The sequence below is a fragment of the Nilaparvata lugens genome, chromosome 6, assembly GCF_014356525.2.
Source record: "Nilaparvata lugens isolate BPH chromosome 6, ASM1435652v1, whole genome shotgun sequence".
Classification (NCBI taxonomy): domain Eukaryota; kingdom Metazoa; phylum Arthropoda; class Insecta; order Hemiptera; family Delphacidae; genus Nilaparvata; species Nilaparvata lugens.
This window is the reverse complement of record NC_052509.1, coordinates 57,111,345-57,138,985: the sequence shown is the minus strand read 5'-3', so window position 1 is coordinate 57,138,985 and position 27,641 is coordinate 57,111,345. Positions and strand designations below refer to the sequence as shown.

General features: G+C 34.9%; 2 protein-coding genes across 2 annotated transcripts in view; both read left to right on the top strand.

The window, feature by feature from the left end:
• Positions 1-1,865, top strand: part of LOC111062928 (P protein) — a 57,727-nt gene extending 55,862 nt beyond the window's left edge. The window contains 1 exon segment of the mRNA XM_039431313.1: positions 1,115-1,865. Within this exon segment, the coding sequence (XP_039287247.1) occupies positions 1,115-1,202 (88 nt within the window). The 3' untranslated portion in view covers positions 1,203-1,865.
• Positions 1,866-4,411: 2,546 nt separating this feature from the next.
• Positions 4,412-27,641, top strand: part of LOC111057901 — a 656,398-nt gene continuing 633,168 nt past the window's right edge. Inside the window, 1 exon segment of the mRNA XM_039431312.1 lies at positions 4,412-4,766. Coding sequence (XP_039287246.1) covers positions 4,635-4,766 — 132 coding nt within the window. The 5' untranslated portion in view covers positions 4,412-4,634.

The window sequence follows — 27,641 nt, the reverse complement described above, 5'->3', positions numbered from 1 at the left end:
AAAACAATCTTAATTCTCAATAATTAAGAATCTTCTTAATGTTATGAACAGTGCACCCTGCAACTTCATGGACAAAAGTAATTTCGAATGGTGATATTTTGGCTGGGCGTACACCGGTTAGTCAAGACTAGTCACGTTTAGTCACAATACTTCACATAGTTGCTTATGAAGACATGTCTAATTGTAATGACTAATCAGTGTGAGTTGCGTCACAAGCAGCTATGTGAAGTAATGTGACTAAACGTGTCTAAGCATGTCTTGTCTTGTCTTGACTAACTGGTGTGAAGTAATGTGAAGCTATGTGAAGTAATGTGACTAAACGTGTCTGATCATGTCTTGTCTTGTCTTGACTAACTAGCCTAACGCTAATTAATACCATAGAGAAACAATAGCATAAGTAGATATCCCATGGTATAGGGCGTTTATGTCGCAACTTTTACTGTTATCTCAAGCCGATAGTCCACGTAGTTCTTTCCTGTGAAGCTTTATGACGCTGGTAGTCTCTCATATTGTGCCGTTCTTCCCGTTCATACACTCTTAAGGTGCGTACAGACTTTCGTTCCGCTCCAAGACCGAACGTCACTCCAGCAGAGCGATTGATGATCGACCGGCGAGCAACAACGGTTCGACCGGGGAACGCGAGAAGATCTACCATCTTCCGTAACGTTCATGATCGGTGCGAGTAGAGAGCGGAGGCGGAGCGATTGCTGTGCGATGGTGGTACGTGGGCGGTACGAGGGAGGAGCGTGCTCGGTGCGGGTTGGAAGCACGAGTATGTGTACGCAGCTTTACCCGGTCAAATCAGTAAAAATCAACAATAATCGATAGTAATCGGCTTGAGATAACAGTAAAAGTTGCGACATAAACGACCTATACCATGGGATATCTACTTACGCTATTGTTTCTCTATGTCAATACTTAACTATAATTTAAATATAATAGTTGTAATTTTACACGATTCGGCAACCCTGTAGTTTCTTCAGATGGAGAGCCAGGTCTCAACTTATTTTACACAGACTATATAGTTCCAATTTAATTGATTTCTGCAATTTTTAATGCTAATTAAATCTTTCTCATCTTTTTTCATGTGGTGTCCAACAAATAAATCTGACAGACTTGGATTTCCTGTCACACTGATGAGTATTTCTGTTACTTCCATCTACTTGATGATCGTCCACGTATGGCTGGGCTGGAATGGCTGAAGTTTCTTATTTGTACAAAACTTTTCAACTTGGAAGTTTATATATTTCAACTGAAAGTCTTTAGTTGACGTCTTCAGTCTTCAGTTTATATATTTCAACGTTTTAAACGGATTCTATTAGAGTCTTAAACAATGGCTATTAAGTCAATAATCTCTAGGTGTGATCTCTCTATCACCTAGAAGACAATAGCTTACATAGAATATCAAGTCTAACTTTATCAGTCATCGTTGTATGAATCGATAGAAAATAATCGAATTCAGGTATTTACCTCAAATATAAATCGATTAATCAATGGGTTTGATTTGAGTGGCTGTAGTTGTTAAACTATGAATTCATTCATTTGAAATACTATACAGTTGTTTAAATACTGGAGCTGTTGATCTAAATGGTTGTAATTGTCGAACTATGAATCCATGATATATTTGTATAAATGTCTAAATGGATGTAGTTTATAAACTATATGTCTTCATTTGTGTAAACGACTATATATAGTTTTAAAAGTGCTTAAGCTGTTTTAACTACAGCAATATTCTAATATTTCGATTATCAATTCAAAATTGATATTTTATGTATTTTGAATATTTGTTATTAGAGCTATCAGTTTTATCTGTTTATATTGTTGTGGAATTTTAAATAAATTATATATTTTTTACTGTATAAAAAGTTTTCTCCTTTGATGTTCCTGAAATTCTGTAGTTTCTTATGGGAGTTGATGCAATATTTTAGAAATTTAGCCTTATTATTATTAGCTTGAGGCAACTAGCACTAACTTCTCTGTAGGCTGCTTACTGAGTGGCTGTATTCTATCATAGAGAAACAATAATAGCATTAGTAGAAATCCCATGGTATAGAGCGTTTATGTCGCAACTTTTACTATTATCTTAAGCCGATTACTGTCGATTTTTACTGTTTTGTAGGGGTGAGAGTGTATGAACGGCACAGTATGAGAGACTACGAGCGTCACACAGCATCACGGGAAAAAACTACGTGGACTATCGGCTTAAGATAACAGTAAAAGTTGCGACATAAACGTCCTATACCATGGGATATCTACTCACGCTATTGTTTCTCTATGATTCTATTTATTGTATTGAAAAAATAGTCGAAATCTACTCTTTGTTTTATTTATTTATTTCTGATTTCTACTTACTGATTATCGTGACTTATCTTGAAAAATAGTTATTTGTGCAACTAGTGCGCAAAGTGACAGTTTGCTGCACCGAAAGAAACGTTTACGCCCGAGCCGTAGGCGAGCGGCTCGGGCGGAATGGTTTCTTGAGTGCAGCAGAGGAACTTTGCGCACGTATTTCACATTAAGTTTTTCCTACAGTTACCATTGAATATGAAAAGTGGGTAATTATGGGTAAAATTGTCTGAAATCCATCAAATGTTTTTCTGTGTAATTTTATTATTGATAAAACCCTTAATCCTAAAATCCTAAAGTCCTCGTTGTCCTTGGTTATAATATATAATGTAATAATTAGCGCGTTGTGCTTGGTTGCACCTCTGCTCACTATAGCAGCCACAGCAGTCACTGTTACCAACTTCATTTTGATTTTGCTGCACTGTTGCTCCATATAACCTACTAAGTATTTTGCGTTGCCATGTTGCAAATCTGGAGTGCAGAAAAATTTTTCCCGCACTAGAGCGGAAAAGTGATTCTTTGCGTTCTGTAATCAGTGCAGCAATGGCCACTTTTCAACGTAACTGTAGGAAAAATTAATTTTTTTGTTGGATCAATTTTTTTTGTGATTAGTTGACTTCAATTTTCCATTTTTAACTTCTCACAGCACCTCTTTCAAAGTACATACTTTGTAAGGAGGGATCAGAAATGGATCATGAAACAAAATATCAATTTAAACTATTCCCACCCATTGCAGACATAATAGTTCATCAGTATGCTGCTCAGCAAGAAAATTGCTTATTGATGATTTAATGAAACAGCCTTATTGTAAGTTGTAGAATACAGTAGCTTATGCTTCTCATTATAAGTTACTAGCAGGTAACCCGTGCATCGAAGGGTCCATTTTAAAACATGACGTGATGAAATCTTGAAGAATTGAAAATAGCACTATAACCATGCTTGGTTAATCAAAAACATATATTCAAAATTTCAATCTGAGACCAGATTTTTAAAGTCATAGTAAAGTAGTATTTTCAATTTGAGTAAAATCCCCAATCACACCCACCGTCACATTATCTTTGTGTATGAGATATTAAGCCGTTCTCGGACTTTTCACCCACTCTGTATATAGATTGAAGGGAAAGAATTGACTTATACACGTACGGGATAGAAAATTCACGAATGACGCATCATCACGTTTGAATTACTCAGTTGATTAGGTTGAAATTTTGCATAAAGATTCTTAATTTACCGAGGATGGATGTAGGTCTATTTCAAATTCTTTCAGATTTCAGTTGGTCAAGCTTTCAATTAGACCATTGCGGAGCCCGGTTACCTGCTACTCTATTATAGATAAATACGTTGTTACATAAATCACATCACTTCAATTTTCAAATTCTCTTCCGATCATAATCATCCAGTACCAGTACTTATTATCCGCTTTACAAATTCAGCGATCATCCTTCGTTCTGACGTTCAAGCGCGTTTAAAGGAGTAGTAGGGGTAACTGTCCAAATACCCCACTCTCACTCATTCTCTCTCTATCTCTGTCGTTCTCTCACTCTCTATCTCTCTCTCTCGCTCGCTCACGATTACAATGACGAAAAGGGGAATACTCACTGCTTCTCTTTCTAGCTAGGCTGGCGGGGATTGCCTCTGTCTTTCACTCACTCACTCTGTCATGCTCTTCACTCTCTCTCGTTCTCACCCTCTCTCTATCTTAACAGTGCCCGTTCGCCCTCTCACACTCTCTCTCTCACTCACACTCTTTCTCTCTCACTCACACTCTCATTCTCACTCTCTCTCTCTCTCTCTCTTCCTCACTCACTCTCTCTCTCTCAGTAGAGAGGGAAGTTCCTCTGTCTTCTATACGGGGAATGCCTCTATCTTTCACTCACTCACTCACTCTCTCTGTCATGCTCTTCACTCTCACTTCCCCTCTCTCTATCATAACAGTGCCCGTTCACCCTCTCTATCACTCTCTTTCTTTCTCTCTCTCACTCTCTCTCAGTAGAGAGGGGAGTTCAGCTCTTTCGTCCAATTCATTCATCAGTGTTTAGCGCTCCGCTGTAGCGTGTGTTTGTCAACTTGAGGTCTGCCGCTGCAAGTCGATAAATTGACGGTGCTCTGTGACTCAGTTATTACAATAATTATTCATTATTACCTGTGTCTTTTATCACTAGTTGCAATAATTATAATTAACGAAGCATGTGACCTTGTGCATATTTTGTTCTGTGTCTATTTATTCATAAATTTTGAAACACAAAAGCGTGATGGAAAAATAGTGTTGTGCTTTGTGGCCCGCAAAAATGGCTTATGTTGTTTGGAGGGTGTTTATGAAGAAGTACTCAAAAGTCAGACTTGGAATAGCCTCTGGGAATCCACCTGTTTTGGATGAACCAGAAAGCTGTTTGGATGAAGATTGCTCGAGAAATGATGATGTAAGTTTCTTAATTTATGATAATTTTAAATGAATTTTTTTATTCAATACTAGCTTACCCGGCTAACTTCGTACCGCCAAAAAGTCAATGTATCTCATGTCACACTTTACTTTATTTTGTGAATCATGAAATTTATCTGACAATCAATATTTTTATTTACATCTAATACGAACTTCCTATATGTGCTTAAAACTACCGTTTTAATACCAGTAAACAATCTTTATCACAGAGTGACGTGTTTATTACAGCTGATAAGTTCATATGCCAAATCATATTATCACAACATGATCTTGAATCATGATGATCTTCCAGTTCTACGTTAGCCGCTCGGCCGACAATTTCGAAAACATAGGTCTGTGAAATGGATGAATATATAATTATTATTATTAGCCTCCCTATTAAAATTTCTGGTCAGAAACCATCCCCAATATTCACACAACATACTCCCAAAGTTTCATGCCGTTCTGTCAAGTAGTTCTCGAGTCTATAGGGAACAAACAAACTAAAGCTGCGTTTACACCAAAGTTATCAACAAAATGTTAATAACTTAATCCTTATGGATTATATTAGATTGAACATAACTTACGGTATCATACACATGATGATCATATGTGTTTGTCAAGTTCCTTTCAATTTAATAGAATCTATAAGGATTGAGTTAACATTTTGTTAATAACTTTGGTGTAAACGCGGCTTAGCACACAGACATTTATTTTTATATAATAGAGATTGGTTTTAACTAGACAACTGTTCTGACAGTGTTACCAATGTAACTAGAATACATTCTAGGTACAGTACATTGGTGTATAGGCCTACTGTAAAAATGGATGTAGCCCATATATGCTGATAAATAAAATGAAATTGGGTGAAAATCAGAACATATAGACTACTATAAACTCCAAGCAACACTACCTATACACAAAATATTATCCTAGAGAAAACATAATACAGTAGAGAGTATTTCTTGTTACTGTTATCGCTCTATTCTATTTCTATGATCATTCTATTATAGACATTGTACAGAAAATTGAGTGCCGGTATTTGAAATTCAAAAGACTTGAATTTGAGCATTTACTTTGACTTGAGTACCGTAAGATAATAGCTACCATACAGCATACAAATAGAAAAGGGAAGGAATAGAAATAAAAGAAGCCAGAAAATAATACAGGATTCTTCATACAATTTATATTATGATAACGTAAACCTTGACTTACATGGATGAAAAATTGACTTTTGTTTATTAAATAAACCTCTTCACCATAAATCCTAGAATTTTGATATTATTAATATAACGGCGTATTTCTATTATTAAAATTGAACGAATAAATTCGAGATTTTGATCATCATAAGTATGATCACCGAATGATCAGAACGTAAGTATATCATGGAAATTATTTGATAAAAACGGACTTCAATCATAATTATCAAATCAAATTTTATTCACTCGAAATTCATACAAAATATTAACAAAAGTATATATTTTATTTTATAATTATCCAGTAATGGGAACACTAACTTGTGTCATTCAACTTTCGTAGTACTGTATAGAAAAATATAGCTGAGAAAATTGTCACGCCATCATCTAGCAGAAACGTAGGCCTACTGACTGCATGGAATTCTACTTTATTTAATTGCTTCTAATTCTCTAATTGTTGGACTAAAACGAACCGACTTTACAGTGGATTGCAATCTAGAAATGAGTGATCTATTATCAAGAAAGTTTGAAATCATACGGTCGAGATGTACGGTAGTGTACACTTAACTCTAAACGAAAATTGACAATGTACCCTAGAGTTAATTGCAGCTCTGGGTTAATTACAGATCTTGAAATATATTCTATACTTTTATTCTTCATGAGCGATTCTATACTGCAAATGCATTATACAGATTGAATTATAATTATGTGAAGCTGTAAAACTTATTGATGATTGTCTTCAAATACAGCGTGATTCAAAAAGAATACCACAACTTTGAAAATCTGTATTTAATCAAGGAAACATAATAGAAACTTGGGTTATAAATCTAAATGAAGAGTATAAAAATAAGTTTTTCCTCACTAGAAAACAAGTTCACAAATGTTCAATGTGACCCCATCCAGACACCCGAGTGATATAAATACGATACTCGAACTCGTTGCACACACTCAGTAGCATATCGGGCGTAACAGTTTGTATAGCTGCTGTTATTTCTTGTTTGAGCTCCTCAACGTTAGATGGTAGAGGAGGTCGATACACTTCTACTCATCTTTAACGTACCCCCACAGAAAAAAATTGGAGGGGGTGAGCTCAGGGCTTCTTGGAGGCCAGTGATGAAGTGCTCTGTCTCGAGCTGCTTAGCAGCCGATCTATTGCCTCGGATAGTTTTCATTCAAATAGGCACGGACAGATGAGTGCCAATGCGACTAAATAAGGAACTAAAAAAACTTCAGAGCTTCCTCAAATCGATGACTGATAGTGCTTTTCTCTCCGTTTATTCTTTGCAGAGTTATCAATTTTTAAAGTTGTGGTATTCTTTTTGAATCACGGTGTATAAGAAGACATTTTTTATGCTACAAAAAATCACAATAATATTATAAATGGTAGCACTTCTATATGATTGTTTGAAAATTACCGTAGGCCTATGCAAATTGAGTCAGATTAGAAAATATCCCAAAAAAGTACAATTGATATCCTGATTACTTCAAAAAATTATTGTGGACTTACAGAGTTTCACTTTTAAAAGTGTAAGGCCCGGTTGCAAAAAAGCCGGTTAAATTTCAAACGTGATTTATTTCACGAGAACCAATCAGAGAAGAAGGTCTTTTTGAAACGGCTTCTCTGATTGGTCCTCGTAATATAAATCAGGATTAAAATTTAACCTGCTTTTGTGCAACCGTCACCTACATTTTGTAAAATGAGTTCATCTCACACCCTACGATGAAAGCTAGAAAAGATATACGGGTAATGAGGCTTTACTAGGCTATTTATATTGAAGGGCATAATGTGCTTCTACTGATTTCTCTTGATCTATTACTGTTAATTTTGATCTATTACTTGACCTATTCTCTATTCTCTTCATCTGTTACGGTACTGACTTCTCTTGATCTATTCCCTCTTGTACTTGACAGTGCATTATTCTATTAGTACTCGAATTTGTGAATATCCAGACATTTCAAAGGGAGTAAAATCATTTTCCCTTTCGGTTTTTCCTCTTTGTCTTCTAGGTGGTCAAGATAAAGTGGGGCTCCACTGTTACTGTAAGGAAGTTTACGTAGACCATTGATAAAATTGAGGACTCTTCCATGTGTGTAGTTCATTTATTCTCGTTATTTCACTTACAATTTAAGAATATTCAAATCAAAACAGCCAACAGGTTTTAGTCAAGTGGTAGATGGTTCAATCCAGGCTGGAGATGAAATCTATGGAGTTTACTGTAGTAAAGTTTTCGCAGATCTTTGACAAAATTGAGGACTACAATCTGTGGAGTCCATTATTTATTCTCTTCATACCACAATATCGGGGCACAGAGCATCGCTCGTTATTTATTTATTGATAAACAAAATAGCCCAAAACTGGTTTTTCCCGAATTTTATTTTATACACTATACATAGTCCAAAAAGTAGGTTATGTTCCATACACTTGAATTCAGGTCCAATTTTCAGTCCAAAAATTTTAAAACAGAAAAGTTTTAATTTAGATTGTCTACAAACCAAATTGAATAACAAAATAACACTCACTTATCACTTAAAACTGTAGAATGATGGTTAACTTTTAATTAATTATTATTTTTGATCAATTACTATGAATAATTTTACCTTTCAAACCCTTAAGGTTTTTTTATCTTTTAGTTCGTGTTTATATTTTACATAGATGAAACCTAGTGCAATCGAATTTTTGTATCATAAACCTACTATGTTCCAAATTTCGTGAAAATCGTTAGAGCTGTTTTCGAGATCCATTGGACTTAAATAACCATATAAATAACCATATAAATAACCAAATATATAAATATATACGGAAATTGTTCACTTAATTGACCGAGCGAAGTGAGGTCTAAGATTCAAGTTGAAAGTTTGGCATTTCTCTTAATGTTTAAATGTTTAAATGTTGCGCATTTACGGCGAAACGCGGTAATAGATTCTCATGAAATTTGACAGGTATGTTCCTTTTTAAATTGCGCGTCGACGTATGTACAAGGTTTTTGGAAATTTTGCATTTCAAGGATAATATAAAAGAAAAAAGGAGTCTCCTTCATACGCCAATATTAGAGTAAAAATAAGACTATAGAATTATTCATCATAAATCAGCTGACAAGTGATCACACAGATGTATGGAGAAGCCAGTCTATTGCTGTATTTCCATAAGGTCTATAGTTTCAATCAGGGGCCTGTTTCATAAAAACTTAGAAGTCCTGTAATACAGGAACAGCTGATTTTTTCGGCTATATTGAGCATGTTATTGGAATGGTGATTCTCCTGTATTACAGGACTTGTAAATTTTATGAAACAGGCCCCAGGTACTTGTGGATGAGAATACTGCGTGAGGTCTGCTGTTCACAGAGCTACTACCTAGTATAATAGGATACAACTGATATTCACAATCAAAACAGTCAATACTTTTGTAGGTCAAGTGGTAGGAATCCAGGCTGGAGATGAAACCCGTGAAGTGCTTCTCTTGTGTCAAAAATATCAAATATTGTTATCGTTTTTCGTAAACAAGAAGCTTTTTACTTCAACAACGCGAAGATTAGATAGCGAATGGGAACGTGGCTAGATCAAGAGGTTTGAATTATTTTATAGCAGCTAATATGTGTTATGAAATTATTTTCCTCACCTTTATCACTCTTGTTAACACATTGACATCAATATAGACTATTGAATACTCATCCATGATAGTTTATCCAATTGTGTGAAGTCAGTGATCTATTAAGTAGGTACAGTAGGCAAAATATTCATTCATTCATTTATTATTTTCACAAGATAGCACGGATCAGGAGAGAAAACTACTCCTTGTACTATTTCTCTCACAAATTTAAATTTAGAAGTTTTCCACTACCATTTTCCTGTTCTAGACGTATATTTTCGCACGAATATAACTGTTGGTAGGTACTGAATATAGAATAAAATTTAATCCATATACTTCAGCTTGTGACAAAACAATAATATTGTATTTTGTAATAATTTTCAATTGTATGTAATTCGATAAAGGCCTCCTGACGAATTCGGTTTCAATTTAATTAAAATACTCTGTGATGTAAACGAAATTTTCAATCGGTTACGTAATAGGCTAATTGAAAATGACTGTTGGATAATATTTATTTGGATCAGCAACAAATTGTAAGAGTACGAAAACAGTACTGTCCCTGTCTGTTGTCTAGCACTAGAAATCAATAATCCTTTAAAATAATTAATTGAATATTTGAAAAACATGTTTTACGAGAGCTTAAATTCAATATCCATCACCTTCATAATACTGTGGCCCAGTTGCACAGAAGCCGGTTAAATTTTAATCGTGATTAATTTCACGAGAACCAATCAGAGAAGGCTTTTTTGAAAAGAAGGTTTCTCTGATTGGTTCTCGTTGAATTAATCACGGTTAAAATTTAACCGGCTTTTGTGCAACCGGCATTGTGAGATAAAAAAGATTATGTAACTCAGCTGTTAATATTTGATTTAGCAAAAAATGAACAATATGAATTCAAAATTAGGTACATCAGTGATACCATCCTTCAAATCATTATTTCATCTACAGCAGTTCAAACTCTACAATTTTACATTACCGGTACAATACGATAAAGTAAAAATGGAAGCTTTAAAGAACTGTAGTGATACTGTAATGCAAACAAAGATGATATAATAGTTTGTAGTTTATATTTTTCTATGATGCATCTTCCACTCGAATGATATAGAAATTGTATACCGTACCAAAGTTAAGAACAAATATGAATATCAAACAAATTTAAATCGTTATCAACAAAACTGCAGTCTGAAATCTTGTTATCTCAATACCAATACCGTACCACACATAGGCCTTACCTATATATCGTGTGCTGGCCTATTACCTGTTTCTACGTTTTAAGCCGTTGATATTATTTTTGTAATATAGTCTCTGAAAGTATGAAAATCGACATCAGTATAGCAGCCATAATTTGTGAAGAGAGATACGAAAAATTATGATCTGTTTTTTGTGTTCATCTATTTTATTATAAATTCAATTCTCCAGCATGGTTTTCAAACTTTTATTGAGAACCATCGATGACAAAATTTGTTCCGTTTATTCGAGAACCATCAATAAAATCCATTTTTGTTCCTTTTATTTGTGAAGCATCAATAAAAGGCCACGTTAACTTCTTGAACTTATCATCTCTGACAGATCGTATTGACCCATCGAGTATACCGCAAATGACCAATAAATGTCGAGGTGTGGTTGTGCTGCTTTGAGTTTTATTTGCATTATCGGAAAGGTGAATAGATCTGAATTGAGGACAATAAATAATTGTGTTTACACGACCTTCGCTTTACGCTTCTTTCTGCTTTAAACCGGCTGCACATTAACTCACAAAAGATTTTAATTCGTGTCAACTGAACTATGTAAATCTGGAGGTCGTTTATAGAGAACGCAAATGGCCATCAAATCTGTCATCAACTAGGAAATAGTTTCATTTTTAATGTCCAATTTCGGATTTCGATTGACAAGTGTCATAGAATTGCACGAAACTCCCAAAAATTCGTATTTTATGTGGAGGACTTACTAATGTGACCTTGGCTTTCCTTTCATATTGTCCTTTAAGACTTCACCTATAGATTTAAATGATATGGGTGTGTTGTGTTTGTTTAGGGTACTTTAATGGCGAAACGGCAAAGTTGATACTGGTTTTCTAAGTAGCCACAATATCGATCATGCTAAACATTTTCAAATAAGATATTTTAAGTTACAAATCAATCATTAATTTTTATAGGTCTATTGATTAACTATTAATTTATAGATTATTTTGTTATGCATGATTTATAAGGAGCAACACATTTTTCTACAATTTTGAATATTGAATATGCAACATGACTGCATAATAAATGGTGTGCGATTCAAAACCATGCTTTAGTCAGTTAGTAAGTCTATATCCTATTATATTAAGCGAGCAATTTCTGTATTTATATACCGTATCTGGTTATTTTTATATCTGGTTATCCATGTTTAACGGATCTAGAAAACGGCTCTAACGATTTTCACGAAATTTGGAACATAGTAGGTTTATGATATAAAAGATTCGATTGCTCTGGGTCTCATCCTTGGGAAAACTCGCTGAACGACATTAAAAGGATAATTCATCCTTGCCTGAAACAGCTGTGGATAGTAAAAAAGTGAGTATGTGAAAAATCAAAATATCGCATCCCCGAAATTCATAAGATTACGTAGAGCCAGCTGTGAAATATAAACACGATCATTCTAGAGAATTGTGTTCTGTTTGTCAATAAATTAAAATAACGAGCGAAGCTCGGTGCCCCGATATTAGTATAATAAAGGAGATAGATAATTGGCTTAAACACGTATAAACAGGGATAGGGAATTCACGAATGACTCATCATCACGTCTGTACTACCTGGACTCATTAACTTGAAATTTTGTATTCACGTAGATTCCTTATTTACCGAGAATGGTTATAAGCTTATTTTAAATTCTTCATGATTTCAGTAGGTCAAGCTTTTAATCAGACCCTTGCGGAGCACGGGTTACCTGCTAGTATCTCATATTTTTCACACAACTATAATAGTTATAGTCTGTAGCTGCAAGTCTTTATTGTAACTTGAAACGTACAGTAGAAGATCGAAATAGATCATGAAATAAATTTTACTTTTACTCATTGATCTTGATAGAAACCACACTCACACAATTTTACTAGTAGGCCTGAAACACCTTAACTAGGTTCTAATACAATTACCATAGAAAAAGATAGCAAAAAAATATATCCCATGGTATAGGGCGTTTATGTTACGAATTTCACTGTTAGCTCAAGCTAATACGGTATTCATAGTCTTCTTTTTAGTCATAGTCATAGTCATAATCATAGTCATTTACTCATAGTCATAGTCATAATCATAGTCATAGTCATAGTCATTTACTCATAGTCATAGTCATAATCATAGTCATTTACTCATAGTCATAGTCATAGTCATTTACTCATAGTCATAGTAGTTCTTTTTCGTGTAGCTATGTGACACTGGTAGTCTCTCATACTGTGCCGTTCACACACTCTCACCTGGCCAAGACAGTAATAATCGACAGTAGTCGACAGTAATCGGCTTGAGTTAACGAAAATCGGCTTGAGTCAACAAAAATCGGCTCGTAATTTGGAACATAAACGAACTATACCATGGTATATCTTCCTATGCTAACTTTTCTCTATCTTCTTCTTTGGCAGTGCCTTATCCCATTTAAATGGGGTCGTCATTCCTTTCTCTTATTCTGCCTCTCCACAAAGCCCTATCCAATGCTTCCTCTCTCCTCCAACCACTCTCCCACAAATCAGCCGCTATTCTATCTCCCCACCTCATCCTAGGTCTACCTCGTCCTTTCACACCATCCAAAACCAAATCCTGCCCTCTTCGTCCAACATAATCCTCCTCCCGTCGCTGCACATGCCCAAACCACCTCATCCTTGTCTCCTGCATTTTCATTCCCAGTGGTCCAACTTTTACAGTGCCTCTGATCAATTCATTTCATTTTTTATCTCTTCTTGTAACCCCACACATCCATCTTAACATTCTCATCTCAGTCACTTCCATCTTTCGTTCCTGTTTCTTTTAAATGTGCCATGTTTCTGTTCCCTACAGTATAGCTGGCCTCACAACTGATCTATACACTTTTCCCTTCATTTGACGATTCACTCTCTTATCACAAAGAACACCACTCATTTTTTCCAGGTCATCCATCCACAATTTATTCTATGCTGTATTTCTACATCATGCCATCCATCTCTCTGTACACTTGAACCCAGGTACTTAAAACTTGCAACTGGTTGGAGTTGGTTTCCTTCAATCTGTAAGGGTAGCCCATCATTGTTTCCCAATACCATTTACTCTGTTTTCGCTCGGATAATTTTTAGCCCCCTTTCCTCCAAAGTCTTCCTCCAGCTTTCCAGCCTTTCTTCCAACTGATCTTTGGTAGGTTCACAGAGCACGATGTCATCTGCAAATAGCATGCACCATGGTGCTGGCTTCTTGACTGCAGCTATATTTTCTCTATGAAATGACCTAAAGGCATAGATTAAACAATCTAGAAGTTCAAGTACAAAACCTCTACTATAAACGTTTTCTCTGCTATAGGCTTCTAGGATTGTCTCTTCATACAGTGCTAGTAGCTTACAGATCTATGAAAGCATCAAGGTGGAATTGAAAGTATGTGAGTAGGTGACCCAAATCTACGTGGAAATTATTATTGACCGAGCGAAGTGAGGTCTAAGATTCAAGTCGACGGTTTGGCATTTCTCTTAATGTATAAATGTTTGAATGATTAAATATTTATATGTTGCGCATTCACGGCGAAAGATTTTCATGAAATTTGACAGGTATGTTCCTTTTTAAATTGCGCGTCGACGTATATACAAGGTTTTTGGGAATTTTGCATTTCAAGGATAATATAAAAGAAAAAAGGAGCCTCCTTCATACGCCAATATTAGAGTAAAAATCAAACTATAGAATTATTCATCATGAATCAGCTGTCTAGTGGACTATAATACTACCCGTTCAAAAACATCGAACCTTGAAAATATATTTTTCTATCAACGTTATAAACAGTTGCAGCCAGACCTGATAACAGCTCTCACACTCACATTCCGGGACGATACGTCACGGTACGATGGGACAGAAAGCTCTATATTTATTTAGGATTTTTTCTAGACATTTAAAAGTTATTTATTAATTTTTGAGAAAACATAACAACAGGTGAATGTAACTTACTGAGCACGAGATTTATTGTTCACAGAACTACTAGTATTAACCTTCGATAATTCAGGTAGCATAAATATTTCTATTCTAATTGAATCGAATTTCGTTTAGATTTAATTTGATAATTATGTAGGTACGTAATCGAATGATAAAGTTACAAATTGAATCGATTCATTCAGTTTTGGTATTTGAGAATATGTGTCTAAATATTTTACCTCGCTAAGATGGAGTGATACATATTAACAAAATTATTGTTCTTGACCTTGACTGTGTGTAGGCTATATTCACACACATTCTTGAAAGGTTCAAGCTCAGCTTCGTCATATCCTTTCAATTCAGAGTTCCACCTCCACGTCTGGAGGTGTTCGAGTCTGCGTATGCTGTGACTCACACTCTTTGAAGAAAAACGATTTTACGATCACAGTCTGGAATTCCATCATTGGTAGAACGACGGTTCTCCAATCTTGTGCGTAGTTGTGCGTGCGTTAAGGGTCTGCAAGGTGTAAAATCATAACAATCATGTGTTGGTAGAAGTTGAGAATTTCGGATTTGGAGTCTTGCTAATGGCAGACGCATAAAAACAGAAAAAAATGGCAAAAATGGCACGAACACAAATGGGTCCTTCTGATCAGAAACGTTGGCCAAAAATATTTCTCTCACAGTGGAATTATCAAAGCTTGTGTTGGTGAAGGATGATGTATAGTTCCGTCTCTTTTCGTAAGAGGAACTAAGGAATTACTGTGACTATTTCCTCCAATTCCCATACAGAATATCACAAGAGTTATTATTAACCTCGTCAATTCCACTGTCCTTTACGAGCTGCTACTTAATGTTGACTTCTACAATAAAGTAAAGTTTAAAAAAAGTTATAACACGAAAAAAATCCATTGATACAATTTGAGATACTTGTTTTGTATTGATTGTTACACCATCATCAATCTCCAGTAAACTGAAAGAATATTATAGTCTGTCCAAACTGGCTATTTTTATATCTGGTTATTTATGTTTAACGGATCTCGAAAACGGCTCTAACGATTTTCACGAAATTTTGAACATAGTAGGTTTATGATTTAAAGATTCGATTGCACTAGGTCTCATCCTTGGGGAAAACTCGCTGAACGACATTGAAAGGATAATTCATCCTTGGCTGAAACATCTGTGGATAGTAAAAAAGTGAGTATGTGAAAAATCAAAATATCGCATCCCCGAAATTCATAAGATGACGTTTAGCCAGCTGTGAAATATAAACACGATCATTTTAGAGAATAATTGTGTTCTGTTTATCAATAAACTAGTAGTTCTGTGAACAGTAGACCTCACGCAGTTTTCTCATCCACAATTTTACCTGATTGAAACTATAGACCTTATGGAAATACAGCAATAGACTGGCTTCTCCTAACATCTGTGTAATCACTTGTCAGCTGATTTATGATGAATAATTCTATAGTCTGATGTTTACTCTAATATTAGCGTATGAAGGAGGCTCCTTTTTCCTTTTGTATTATCCTTGAAATTCAAAATTTCCAAAAACCTTGTATATACGTCGACGCGCAATTAAAAAAGGAACATACCTGTCAAATTTCATGAAAATCTATTACCGCGTTTCGCCGTAAATGCCCAACATATAAACATATGAACATTTAAACATTCGAACATTTAAACATTAAGAGAAATGCCAAACCGTCGACTTGAATCTTAGACCTCACTTCGCTCGGTGAATAAAAATAACGAGCGAAGCTCAGTGCCCCGATATTTAGAATAATAATTGAGAAAGATGATAATGAATGTATCATTGATTCTTTTGACTTTTAAGTTTCATCTTCATGTTAATTATATTATGATTCTCATAAATTTGATGAATAACCATACAAAATATGCTGATAGAAACAGGGGTTGGAAATTTTTAGATATTTTCTTCAACGGCTTCAACCAATCGTTTAGTGGTAGTTTTCTCTATAAACTATATCCACCCAATTCAACGCATTACGCCATCAACGTTGTAAACTACGTACAAATTCAATTTACCTAATGTAGTTTGTGGGTGGCAGGGCAACGCCCTTATTCACAACGTACCACTGGAAACACGTTAACAATCGTCATTTCACGCAAAGCTAATAACTAACTAACTACAGAGCAACCATCCAGTTCTGCCTTTAGGCCCTACATTTCAGCCCAGGGTTTTATGACTTCTCACTGAGCAAGTGCTAACAGCCGTCATCTACTCAGATTATGAGTTATGAGGGAATGAATTGGACTGATAAGGGGAAAGAAACATTATTATTCTCCGCTCTAAAGAAGGGGTGAAGAAGCTATAATAAAGAAGAAGAAGGAAGAAGAAGAAGAAGAAGAAGAAGTATGTGGTAATATCAGAGAGTATAGAATGTAATTCCATTACATTATGAGACAATAGAGTAAATTGTTCATTGTTCAGCTACATATTTAAATTCAATGTTCTGAGTCTACTTTATATGAGATAAATAAGTTATTTTTCACTCCTCATGCTTCTTTTGTCAGAGTCCACAATTATATGAGATAAATATTAGTTAGTTCTTCTTCACCCCTCATACACACGTTGAAGAGGAACGTTTGTTCTGTACCTGTTTATTCTGAGGGAACGTTATTCCCCTACCACTTGAAAGCAAACCAATAATGGTTTCGAATACAGATCAATCAATAATGGCCTATGAATGATAAGAAAATGTTCGTCACATAACTCAGGAATGGTGAAAGATCATTATTTATAGGTGAGAAATATTCTCAAAACCTACTCCAAAATCCAACGCTCTGGTCCTCAAAATCACGAAGTAAAGAACACTCTTATGTACTCATTCTTATGTATTCTGTGGGTAAATGAAATTGATCCCACATTTATTATTATAACTCTGTTTACGTTGATTCAAATTCCAACGCTTTCAACTATTATTGTAATATTGATCAGCTATAATGTCGTGAACCAGTGATGACATGACCTGTTACTAGTCGAGAAACTTAATTAAAAAATAATTTTATTGTGAATTCTATTGTTCAGTGATAAAAAAGAAATTAATGATCATGACATAATTTGAGTTCTATATTTGAGCTTCATCGTTTAGCCTATTATGTCATAATTTCTAATGAACATGGCCACATAATTTGAGTTCTATATTTAAGCTTCATCGTTCAGCCTATTGTGTCATGATTTCTATTCCTGGTAACAAAATGACCGTTCATTAACGTTTTTGTACAATTCTATTTTATTGAGTGTCATTGTCTGGGAAGCGTCCTACTAGAGCAGTGGGAAAATTAGCAATGGAAATCTCTTTAGTATTATTGATACAACGTCACTAATTCAAGAATTTTCCCTCTCAGTATCCACTTATATTTTTCTTATAAGTTTTGATCTAGTGAATGAATCTTCAGTTACCTGAAGACTAACTTCAAAGTAAAAAATAAATTTAAATGATTTACAAATCACTCTGATCATTTTTACTTTCCTTGCCCTATTACCATAGGTGAGGAATGTATTTCTTTCCGAAAAAAATTAAGGTACCCCAATTTCCAAATTTCTATGAGTTTCAAGGTCCCCCAGAGTCCAAAAAAGTGGTTTTTGGGTGGGTATTGGTCTGTATGTGTGTGCGTCTGTGTACAAATGACTTGAAATTTGGAACTTAAGGTCCTCACAATAGAAGGATCCGACACGAACAATTTCGATCAAATGCAGTTCAAGATGGTGGTTAAAATGGAAAAAATGTCAAAAACAGGGTTTTTCGCGATTTTCTCGAAAACGGCTGAACGATTTTGATTAAATTAAATTCATACCTAAAATAGTCATTGATAAGCTCTATTAACTGACACAAGTCTCATATCCGTAAAAATTTCAGGAGCTCCGCCCCATCTATGCAAAGTTTGATTTTAGATTCCCAATTATCAGGCTTCAGATACAATTTAAACAAAAAAATTCCGAGTGGAAAAGATTGAGCATGAAAATTTCTATAATTAATGTTCAGTAACATTTTCACATGAAATTGAAAATATGCTCGAAATTCGAGAAAATGTGATTATTCAATTGCAAACAGTTGGCAACTGTTGATCCTATTGAATGATTCACTATGGAGAGGTAGCAGACCTCGTATGCCTCCAGCGTTATTGTCCTGTCACTAGCTGGCTCAGATCTTTGTTTATAAGTAGACTTGAGATGCGCGTGAACACTAGCATCAGCTGATCAATTTTCTTAACGGCAAGGAAAGTTGTGTGAGTGCGCCATACCAGATTTTTTGAAATGAATAGATAATCATAATGATACCAGAATTGTTGAACTTCGTAATTGCTAGGGATTTAGTTAGACATTCTATAGTGATTGAAAACCCCTTCAGTATTCATGATATTGCTCTTCAAATTGAGGAATAAATCTTTCAATAATACTGTTTTATGTACTGTATTTCAACAGTAGAATCGTTCGTGATGATCCATGCGCAATTATTATTAGAGAATGAAATGTGTTTTCAGCCGTGAAAAGTAGCTAATAAGTTACTTGATAGCATCTGTTTCAACTTTCAAGGACAGGCTGATCAATATCAACTCATGCAAGAGCGGCTAGAAACTAATGTTGAAATTGATGATCGCGTAATTTGAAAGAGTGTTTTATACTTTGCCTAGTTATTTTTAAATCTTCCTGCAATCTGACGTATTATTTCAGCACTGACTAGACAAGACAGCCAGCCAAATTGAGAAAAAATGAGGAACAAAATATTTTAACACGGCATCATCTGAAAATACAGCAATCGATAACTTGGTGGAGAGGAAAAACGCAAGAAATTATGTCAGAAACGAGGTCGGGTGTCAGCTCTATAATGTCAACACTCGTTGCATGCAATGTAGTAATCTATTATCTGGACAATCTTCTGCTTCAAGAAACATTAAAAACGTTTCACCTGTATTCCCTCTTCATTGCAGAAGAAATGAAATCTTTCCAAAATCACAGGAAATTCAATAATCGTGGAGTAAAGTTTCTAACAAGTCACGGGGTACTGACTTTGATTCAGGACTGTAGAAACTTTTTTATGTAGATTATAAATGACTGAAAAGCGAAAATATTCTATCTAGCATGGAGTTTAATAGCAATGGATGAGAGAGACTTTTTCGTAGCATAATTTTCAATATAGTTCTAATCAATAGTGAGGTCCACGTTATGATGGCAGTGTTTGATTAGCAATGGTATTGCTATCCTTGTCTATCATTCAACAAAGCGGATAGCGCTATCTCTTTCTCGCTTTGCTCTGTTGCTAGATCGTCTTTTAACAATGTGAAACTAATAATTAATTAACAAAGTATCTCATCTTAATTATGAAATTATGTCAGAATCTTGTGAATCAGAAACAGAGGAGTGATGTTTGGCAAATGGATGAAAATACAAACAAGACGAACTGAACGAAGACGTTCAATGGTTTATTTAACTGGCGGCTGGTAAGAGTTATTAAATAAAAATAAAAAAAAATATTAAGACATATAATTTCTTGCTTAATAAAATATAACTGATTATTTTAAACGAGAATGAATCGTTAATATTACATCAATAAACCTGTATCAGCTACCGTCTATAGAAGGCATTGACAAAACAGAGGATCGGCAACGTTTTTCTCTTATCTTTCTCCACTGCCATTATAACGTGGACCTCATTATAGTATTGTTCCTCCATGCTTGTATCTGTTACGAGAGTGAATTGTGGATTTGGTTCTGGAATAATGAATATTGGATTAACATCCTGAGATTATTTCATATTACTTAGATAATGATTGAAGTAAATAATACAAGTAATATACTTTAATATTATAATATGAACAGAATGTCACAACAAAATAACATCTTCATTGTGACTAATCAAGAAAACGCCACAATTATATTATTTCATGCGCTTCCTATTTCACAATAATTACCTGCAGTAGTTTTCAAGGTGAACTTCAAAGTGCTCAGGAAACTCAAATTATTCCAGTTTTTTCAGTTATACGATTGTTAAGAACTTGTGATTTCAATTGCCAAGAGCTTGGGACTTTCAATTGGCAAGAAATTGTGCTTCCAATTGTACTCCAATTGCCAAGAACTTGTACAGTGATTTCAAATGAAATGTACTGGAATTGCAAAGAATTTGTAGGTCGTCTTCTTCTTTTTCTTCTTCTTCTTCTTCTTCTTCTTCTTTTTCTTCTTCTTCTTCTTCTTCTTCTTCTTCTTCTTCTTCTTCTTCTTCTTCTTCATATTTTTTACCGAGTGGATCGAAGTTCACTGCAGTGTACATTTCACTCTCACTGCAGTGTGCTTTTCACTCTAGCTATAGTGTTAATTCAGGCAGTGTATCTTCAGCTTGAATTCGTGGAAGGGTCTTACCTCTCACTTACCCTTACATGAACCATAGTGTGGTCCACGTTATAATGGCAGTGGAGAAAGATAGAAAAACATTGTCGATCCTCTGTCGTATCAATGCCTTATATAGACTGTAGCTGATACAGGTTTATTGAGGTAATATTAACTATACATACTCGTTTAAAATAATCAATCTATTATATTCCATTAAGCAAGAAATTATATTTTTCAATAATTTCATAATGAATTTTCATAATTGAGATGAAATATTTTGTTAATTAAGTATTAATTCTACATTGTTAAGAGACGATCTGGCAACCGAGCAAAGCGAGAAAGAGATAGCGCCATCCGCTTTGTTGGATGATAGACAAGGATAGCAATACCATTGCTAATTAAACACTGCCAGTATAACGTGAACCTCACTATAACAGTAGGAAGGCCCTCTATTTTTTCAACTGATATTATAATCAAATTAACCAGTAGGTATAATATTATTTTAGGTGATATAATATTTTCAGTATGATTCATCAGGTTTTCTATGCTCTATGCTTAGTATATATTGTGTTTACCAAGTCATTAGTATTGACACATTAGGAAGGAAGGGCGTTGATCCACTATTTCCGATTGTTTTTGTGAATTGAGTCTATTGTTGGATACCCGAATCCCAATATCCGGTTTCCTTGCTCATAGAGCTTTGTTATCGATCCTAGAGACGGGTCATTAAAGATTCACTCAGTGCCCGTTGCACAAAAGCCGGTTAAATTTTAATCGAGATTAATTCCAAGAGAACTAATCAAAGAAGCCGTCTTTTCAAAAACGCCTTCTCTGATTGAAACTAATCACGATTAAAATTTAACCGGGTTTTGTGCAACCGGTATTGTATGAAAAAATCTTCCACAAACATAAGAGCATGCGTATATATTTGCAATCTCTTCATATTTGAAATGTATCTCATAATATTATTATGTAAGATGGAAAAGTTTCAAATATTATTTTGTTCTTCTAGTCTGATTGTGGGATAATCTAGAATATCTTCAGAATATATACATGGATGGATAGATAGATGATTGGATGAATAAAATGTATCTGCTTTTAAACTTTTCAAGATATTAGGTGTTTATTTATTTATTTACAAAAAATACATACATACAGGTATGAACCGTCATCAAGTGTTGTGGCCAAAGTTGAAGCAATTAATGTCCTTCCACGATCCTCAACACTGCATATACTTTTTCACAAGGAGTCTACTTTACAAATCAAATCAAATTTAATTTATTCAAGGAGTTGCATAAAAATAACAAGCATTATTTTCATCCACTGTGTATGGCGCTCTTTTTAACAGAACTTCCCTTATCCTTCCGATCATCTGTTTATACTATGAAAATATCATTTATAAACATGAACTCTAGCCTACTGCTAACTTTTGAGCATTATTTTCATGTACCTATGAATTTAAATCTCAATTATTCAAAAAATTCTGTTCTAAATTTGAAAAATAAAGATTCATTGCTGTCTAGTTAATAAGCTCAAATCTCCGTGAGAAAAACATTACTCTAAAGGAAGCCATCAATATTTGGAGAATTATTCTCCAAAAATGTTCAATTCCATCATCTAATGTTCCTCACATTGCAAGTTATTGGCCCGTTTGCACAAAAGCCGATCAAGTTTTAGTCTAATCGTGATTAATTCCACAAGAACCAATCGGAGAAGCAATATTTTTAAAAAGCCTGATTAAATAACTACGATTAAAATTCAATCGGCTTTTGTGCATCCGGACCTCTGAGCTTCAATTGAATATTTGAACGAGCGAAGTGAGGTCTAAGATTCAAGTCGACGGTTTGCATTTCTCCTAATGCTCAAATGTTTGAATGTTTATATGTTTCGCATTTACGGCGAAACGCGGAAATAGATATTTTCATGAAATTTGACAGGTATGTTCCTTTTTTAATTGCGCGTCGACGTATGTACAAGGTTTTTGGAAATTTTGCATTTCAAGAATATAAAAGGCAAAAGGAGCCTCCTTCATACGCCAATGTTAGAGTAAAAATCAGACTATAGAATTATTCATCATAAATCAGCTGACAAGTGATTACACAGATTTGTGGAGAAGCCAGTCTATTGCTGAATTTCCATAAGATCTATAGTTTCAATCAGGTACTTTTTGATGAGTATACTACGTGAAGTCTACTGTTCACAGAACTATTAGTATCAATCAAACAACAATTTTCCCCTCCCACTTTTGCCCTAGGATTTCTTTTTTTAATACCCTTTATTTTGTATCACTCTGTATAACAATAATGAAACAGATTTGTGAATCTAAAACGATTATTTGGTGAAACAATGAAGATTTGAAATTTGAAATGACCCGCGGACATTTGAAGTTGCCTAGTGACTAACTCACCCTGGTGGCCAAATTTGTAATTAAATAACAGGCGATTGACAGCCAGCTTTTGTTTTGCTCGGACAAGCTGATTCATGATTCAAGACAGTGCATGCGGTTTTGAGGTTAGTGTGCGTTTGTGAATGGGGTAGTTTAGCCTACATCGTAATAATTTCGTGTATTTTTGTATCTCGTGTATTATGTATCTCGTGTATTTCTTAGTGTGACGAAACTGTTCCATGACCGGATTAGATGTTCTTCGTATCAGAGGTAGGTACAGTACTTCAATTATTATAATTTATTCTGTAGACAAGCTTGTTGAATCAGATACTCATTCAAAGATGATTCACTACTTTGTTCAAATTTCAAGCTTGTTATTATCATGATAAGTAGATGGATTTAGATTACTACTTCTTTAAGATGCAGATTCACGTTCTACCACAGAATACAACATAATATATAGTAGTATTATAGTAGTTTCTGGTTCTACTGTTTGCTATTGTACGGTAATCATAATGACGATACCGGTAATATATCTTTTTGGGAGGAGAATAATTATGTCTTTCCCGTCTTTCGGAGGAGACGATAAACTGTCGGTCCCGACTACCTAAAAAGTAGTCGTCATCTCTAATCATCACTCATTACCCAGGCACAAGCCTGAGAGCTTATCTGGGCATCACTGTCAGTATTATTATTATTATGTTGAGCGGTTGGACTATCCAATTCCTTGTCCAATATTCAAAGCTGGATCTGACGTCGGACTGTTAATGGGATTGTTGATGTTGAATGTCTAGTCGGACGAGTTGGATCAAATGGACGTTTTAGGCCCGGTACACAGAATCCGGTTAAATTTTAACCGTGATTGACTTTACTAGAACCAATCATAGAAGCCTTCTTATCAAAAAGGCCTTCTCTGATTGGCTCTCGTGGAATTAATCACGGTTAAAATTCAACAGGCTTTTGTGCAACCGGCACTTAGACTGACCGTAATACATTGTTGTATCATCGTAGATAACATGTAATATTCTATTTGTATAATAAAACGAGCGCAGAAGTTGAGGCTTCATGTGGGCAGCAACATCCTCAGTAAAAAAAAGAGAGAGTGACAGAGAGTTTGTCAACAAAATTCTTGAGTACGGCCAAAAAAAATAGGGATTCCAAAAACAGTTCAGGTCAACAGTGTTTAAAAATAACTACTGATGACCTTGCAAGTGTGCCTTATTAAAGGGAGAAGGGCAGGTACTCAAAATTTGGAATGTTAAGAGGGGGTGCGTTTTTAAGCTTTGTGAGGAGGTAGGTAGTACCCCTGGCTAAATGGATAGTGGAAGCTTGGGATAGATTAGAAGTTACACAGCTCCTTCAGAAAAATTGAACTTTCTTCGTCTTCCAATGTTATTTCAGTCTAATCTTTATTAGGTTAATAATGTCATACCAAAATCAAGTGTTCAATAATGAGTAGCCCAATAATTATTTTTAAACGAAATTCCAATTAAATGCTGTAAATCACCCCGAAGATTTCTGTTACTGCAAATATTGACAACAGGGTGAACAGCTAGATGGAAATTCGTTGAGCGCTACTAAACGAAAATTATTTGTCAGCCTGGGAATCGAACCCAGTAATGTAATTGCCGGTAAGGTTTGGTGTAAGTGTAAGCATTCCTGACAAATAATTTTTGTATAGTAGGGCTCATTGAATTTCCATCTAGCTGTTTACCCTGTTGTCAATATTTTTGCAGTAGCAGAAGTCTTCGGGGTGACTTGCAGCATTTAATTGGAATTTCGTTTAATAATAATTATTGGGCTACTTACTATTAAACACTTGATTTTGAACTATTAAATTTGGTCTGAGATTATTAACCTATAACGATTGGACTAAAATTTCATAGGAAGACGAAGAAAGCTGAATTTTTCTAAAGGAACTGTGTAACTTCTAATCTATCCCAAGCTTCCACTATCTATTTAGCCAGGGGTGCTACCTACCCCCTCCCAAAGCTCAAAAGCGCACCCCCTCTTAACATTCCAAATTTTGAGTACCTGCCCTCCCCCCTTAATAAGGCACCCTTGCATCTAACTGTTTACCCTCTTGTCAATATTTGCAGTAGCAGAAGTCTTCGGGGTGATTCACAGCATTTAATTGGAATTTCGTTTAATAATAATAATTCATTAATTAGCATTTGAACAAATGCAACTTTCAATTTATTTCTATCTGTAAGTAGCCTATTCTTGTCTAATATGTACTTGTTTAGTATTGGATCACGTCAAGTACTAGACCTGAACACAGTACACAACCACATTCTGTTTTTTCCAGTCAGAAGGTGAAAGCGTAGGGATGCGAATTGAAAAACAATAACATGACAAGCAAAAAGAACAAAGTAACTTGTTCGCATGCTACTTATGAATGAATTAATTGAGTTGGCGCTGCTCATGCATGAAGAACTGATTTATTGCCTTAAACGTCAGTGCATCAGCTGTTTATCAGCTGTTCTTGAGTGCTTCTTCCTTTTTCTGGACCCCCCAAGCCTTATCGGCAATTTCCCAGAGGAAATCCTTTCTAATAGGACAGCACTATTCAAAGAGTGAACATAATTCGTAGCTGTAATTAGACTGATAAGGTAATAGCACTCTCTCACTCTCCATCTCAATCTGTTTCTCTCTCTCACTAACTCTCTCTAACTCTTTCTGTTTCTATTTCTCTCTCACTAACTCTCTAACTCTTTCTGTTTCTATTTCTCTTTCTCACACTAACTCTCTCCAACTCTTTCTGTTTCTATTTCTCTTCCTCTCTGAACGTACGAACAATAGCGGGCTCTAATTGGTTGGACCTACCTGTCATATCACACATTGTTCTCCAAATTGCTGGTCCAAAATAGTCACACGCACATTGTCTATTCCAATCTGAGCCGTGTCACTTCTCATCACATATTGGAGGATTGTGATAGTGAATTTTTTTGGAGAATTGTGCCATTTTTTAAGTTAGTCGTCAGTGCAGTGTGGATCACTAATATATTAAACGTCGATATGTTTAGGGGAATCAAAGGGTAAAATCTGTATGGGGGCATGGACCGGTCAAGAGAGAACAATACCCCTCCTTCAACGCTGGTTGAATGGGGAACAATAACTGTTAACCCATGTCAATGCTCAACCCATATCAAACAAATGCCCCCATCCAAATAGGTTTAGCAGCGTAAAATATATTTTCAAAACCTACTCCAAAATCCACCACTCTGGTCCGCAACTTACAACTCGACATAATAATAATTATGTTTCGTTTAAAAAATATCAATTAGCACAATCTGCATTGCAATTAGCATTATCTTATCTGTGTTCAAAAATGAGAAGGTTAATTTATAAATTTGTACAGCTAAGAAATATCTTACCTCTTCATCAAATAAGAATGATATTTTTAGCATTGATAGAGTCCATTGTGAGTTATGGAATCATAGGTTGGGGTAACTGTGGTGCCTCCATTATGCAACCGTTAATCATACTTCACAAGAAGATTATAAAAATTTGTTTGAGGAAACCAACAAGATACCCTACTGAAGGCCTGTACCGGGAATTTTCAGTCTTTACAATACCCAAGCTATATGAATTCAACCTATTAAAGTTTGTTTATTTGTAACCTCATGCTTTTCCTGTTGCTGTACCACACAACTATGCAACTCGAAGGCAAGTGAGGTTGCCCCTGGAGGAGCATCGTTTCAGGACTTCTGCAGCTGCATGTCATGCTTCTGCCAGGGGACCTCGTTTATTCAATGAGCTTCCTCTTTCAATTTCAGGCATTCCAAATTTCAATAAGTTTAAAAATTGTTCAAAACCTTTTATAAATCTGAGACAAGATTGATTCATTCCCTGTCAGTATTTCGATTCATTTCCTATTAGCTGTTTGTTTTATATTTACTATCATTTTCATCTTATCATGTTTGCTTTTGGTTAATTTTGTTGTTTTTTTGCTTTCAAAGTAATTAATGCAAGTTATTATGAGTTCTATTATGTACTGGGTACTATTTTGAATATTATTCTCATTGGAGCATATTTGTGTACATATTTTTCCATTATATTTCCCGTTTGTCTGTATTTTATTCTTCTCTTGTGTTTCATTATTTGAATTAATGTATATATAAATTTGCAAAGTATAAATAAGGACTCCCAGAGGAATAATTTTATTCTGTTTTGTAACTGAAAGATCTTTGTGTTTATATAATTTTTGTTTTCTTATCAATTTGGATTTCTTATTTTTTAT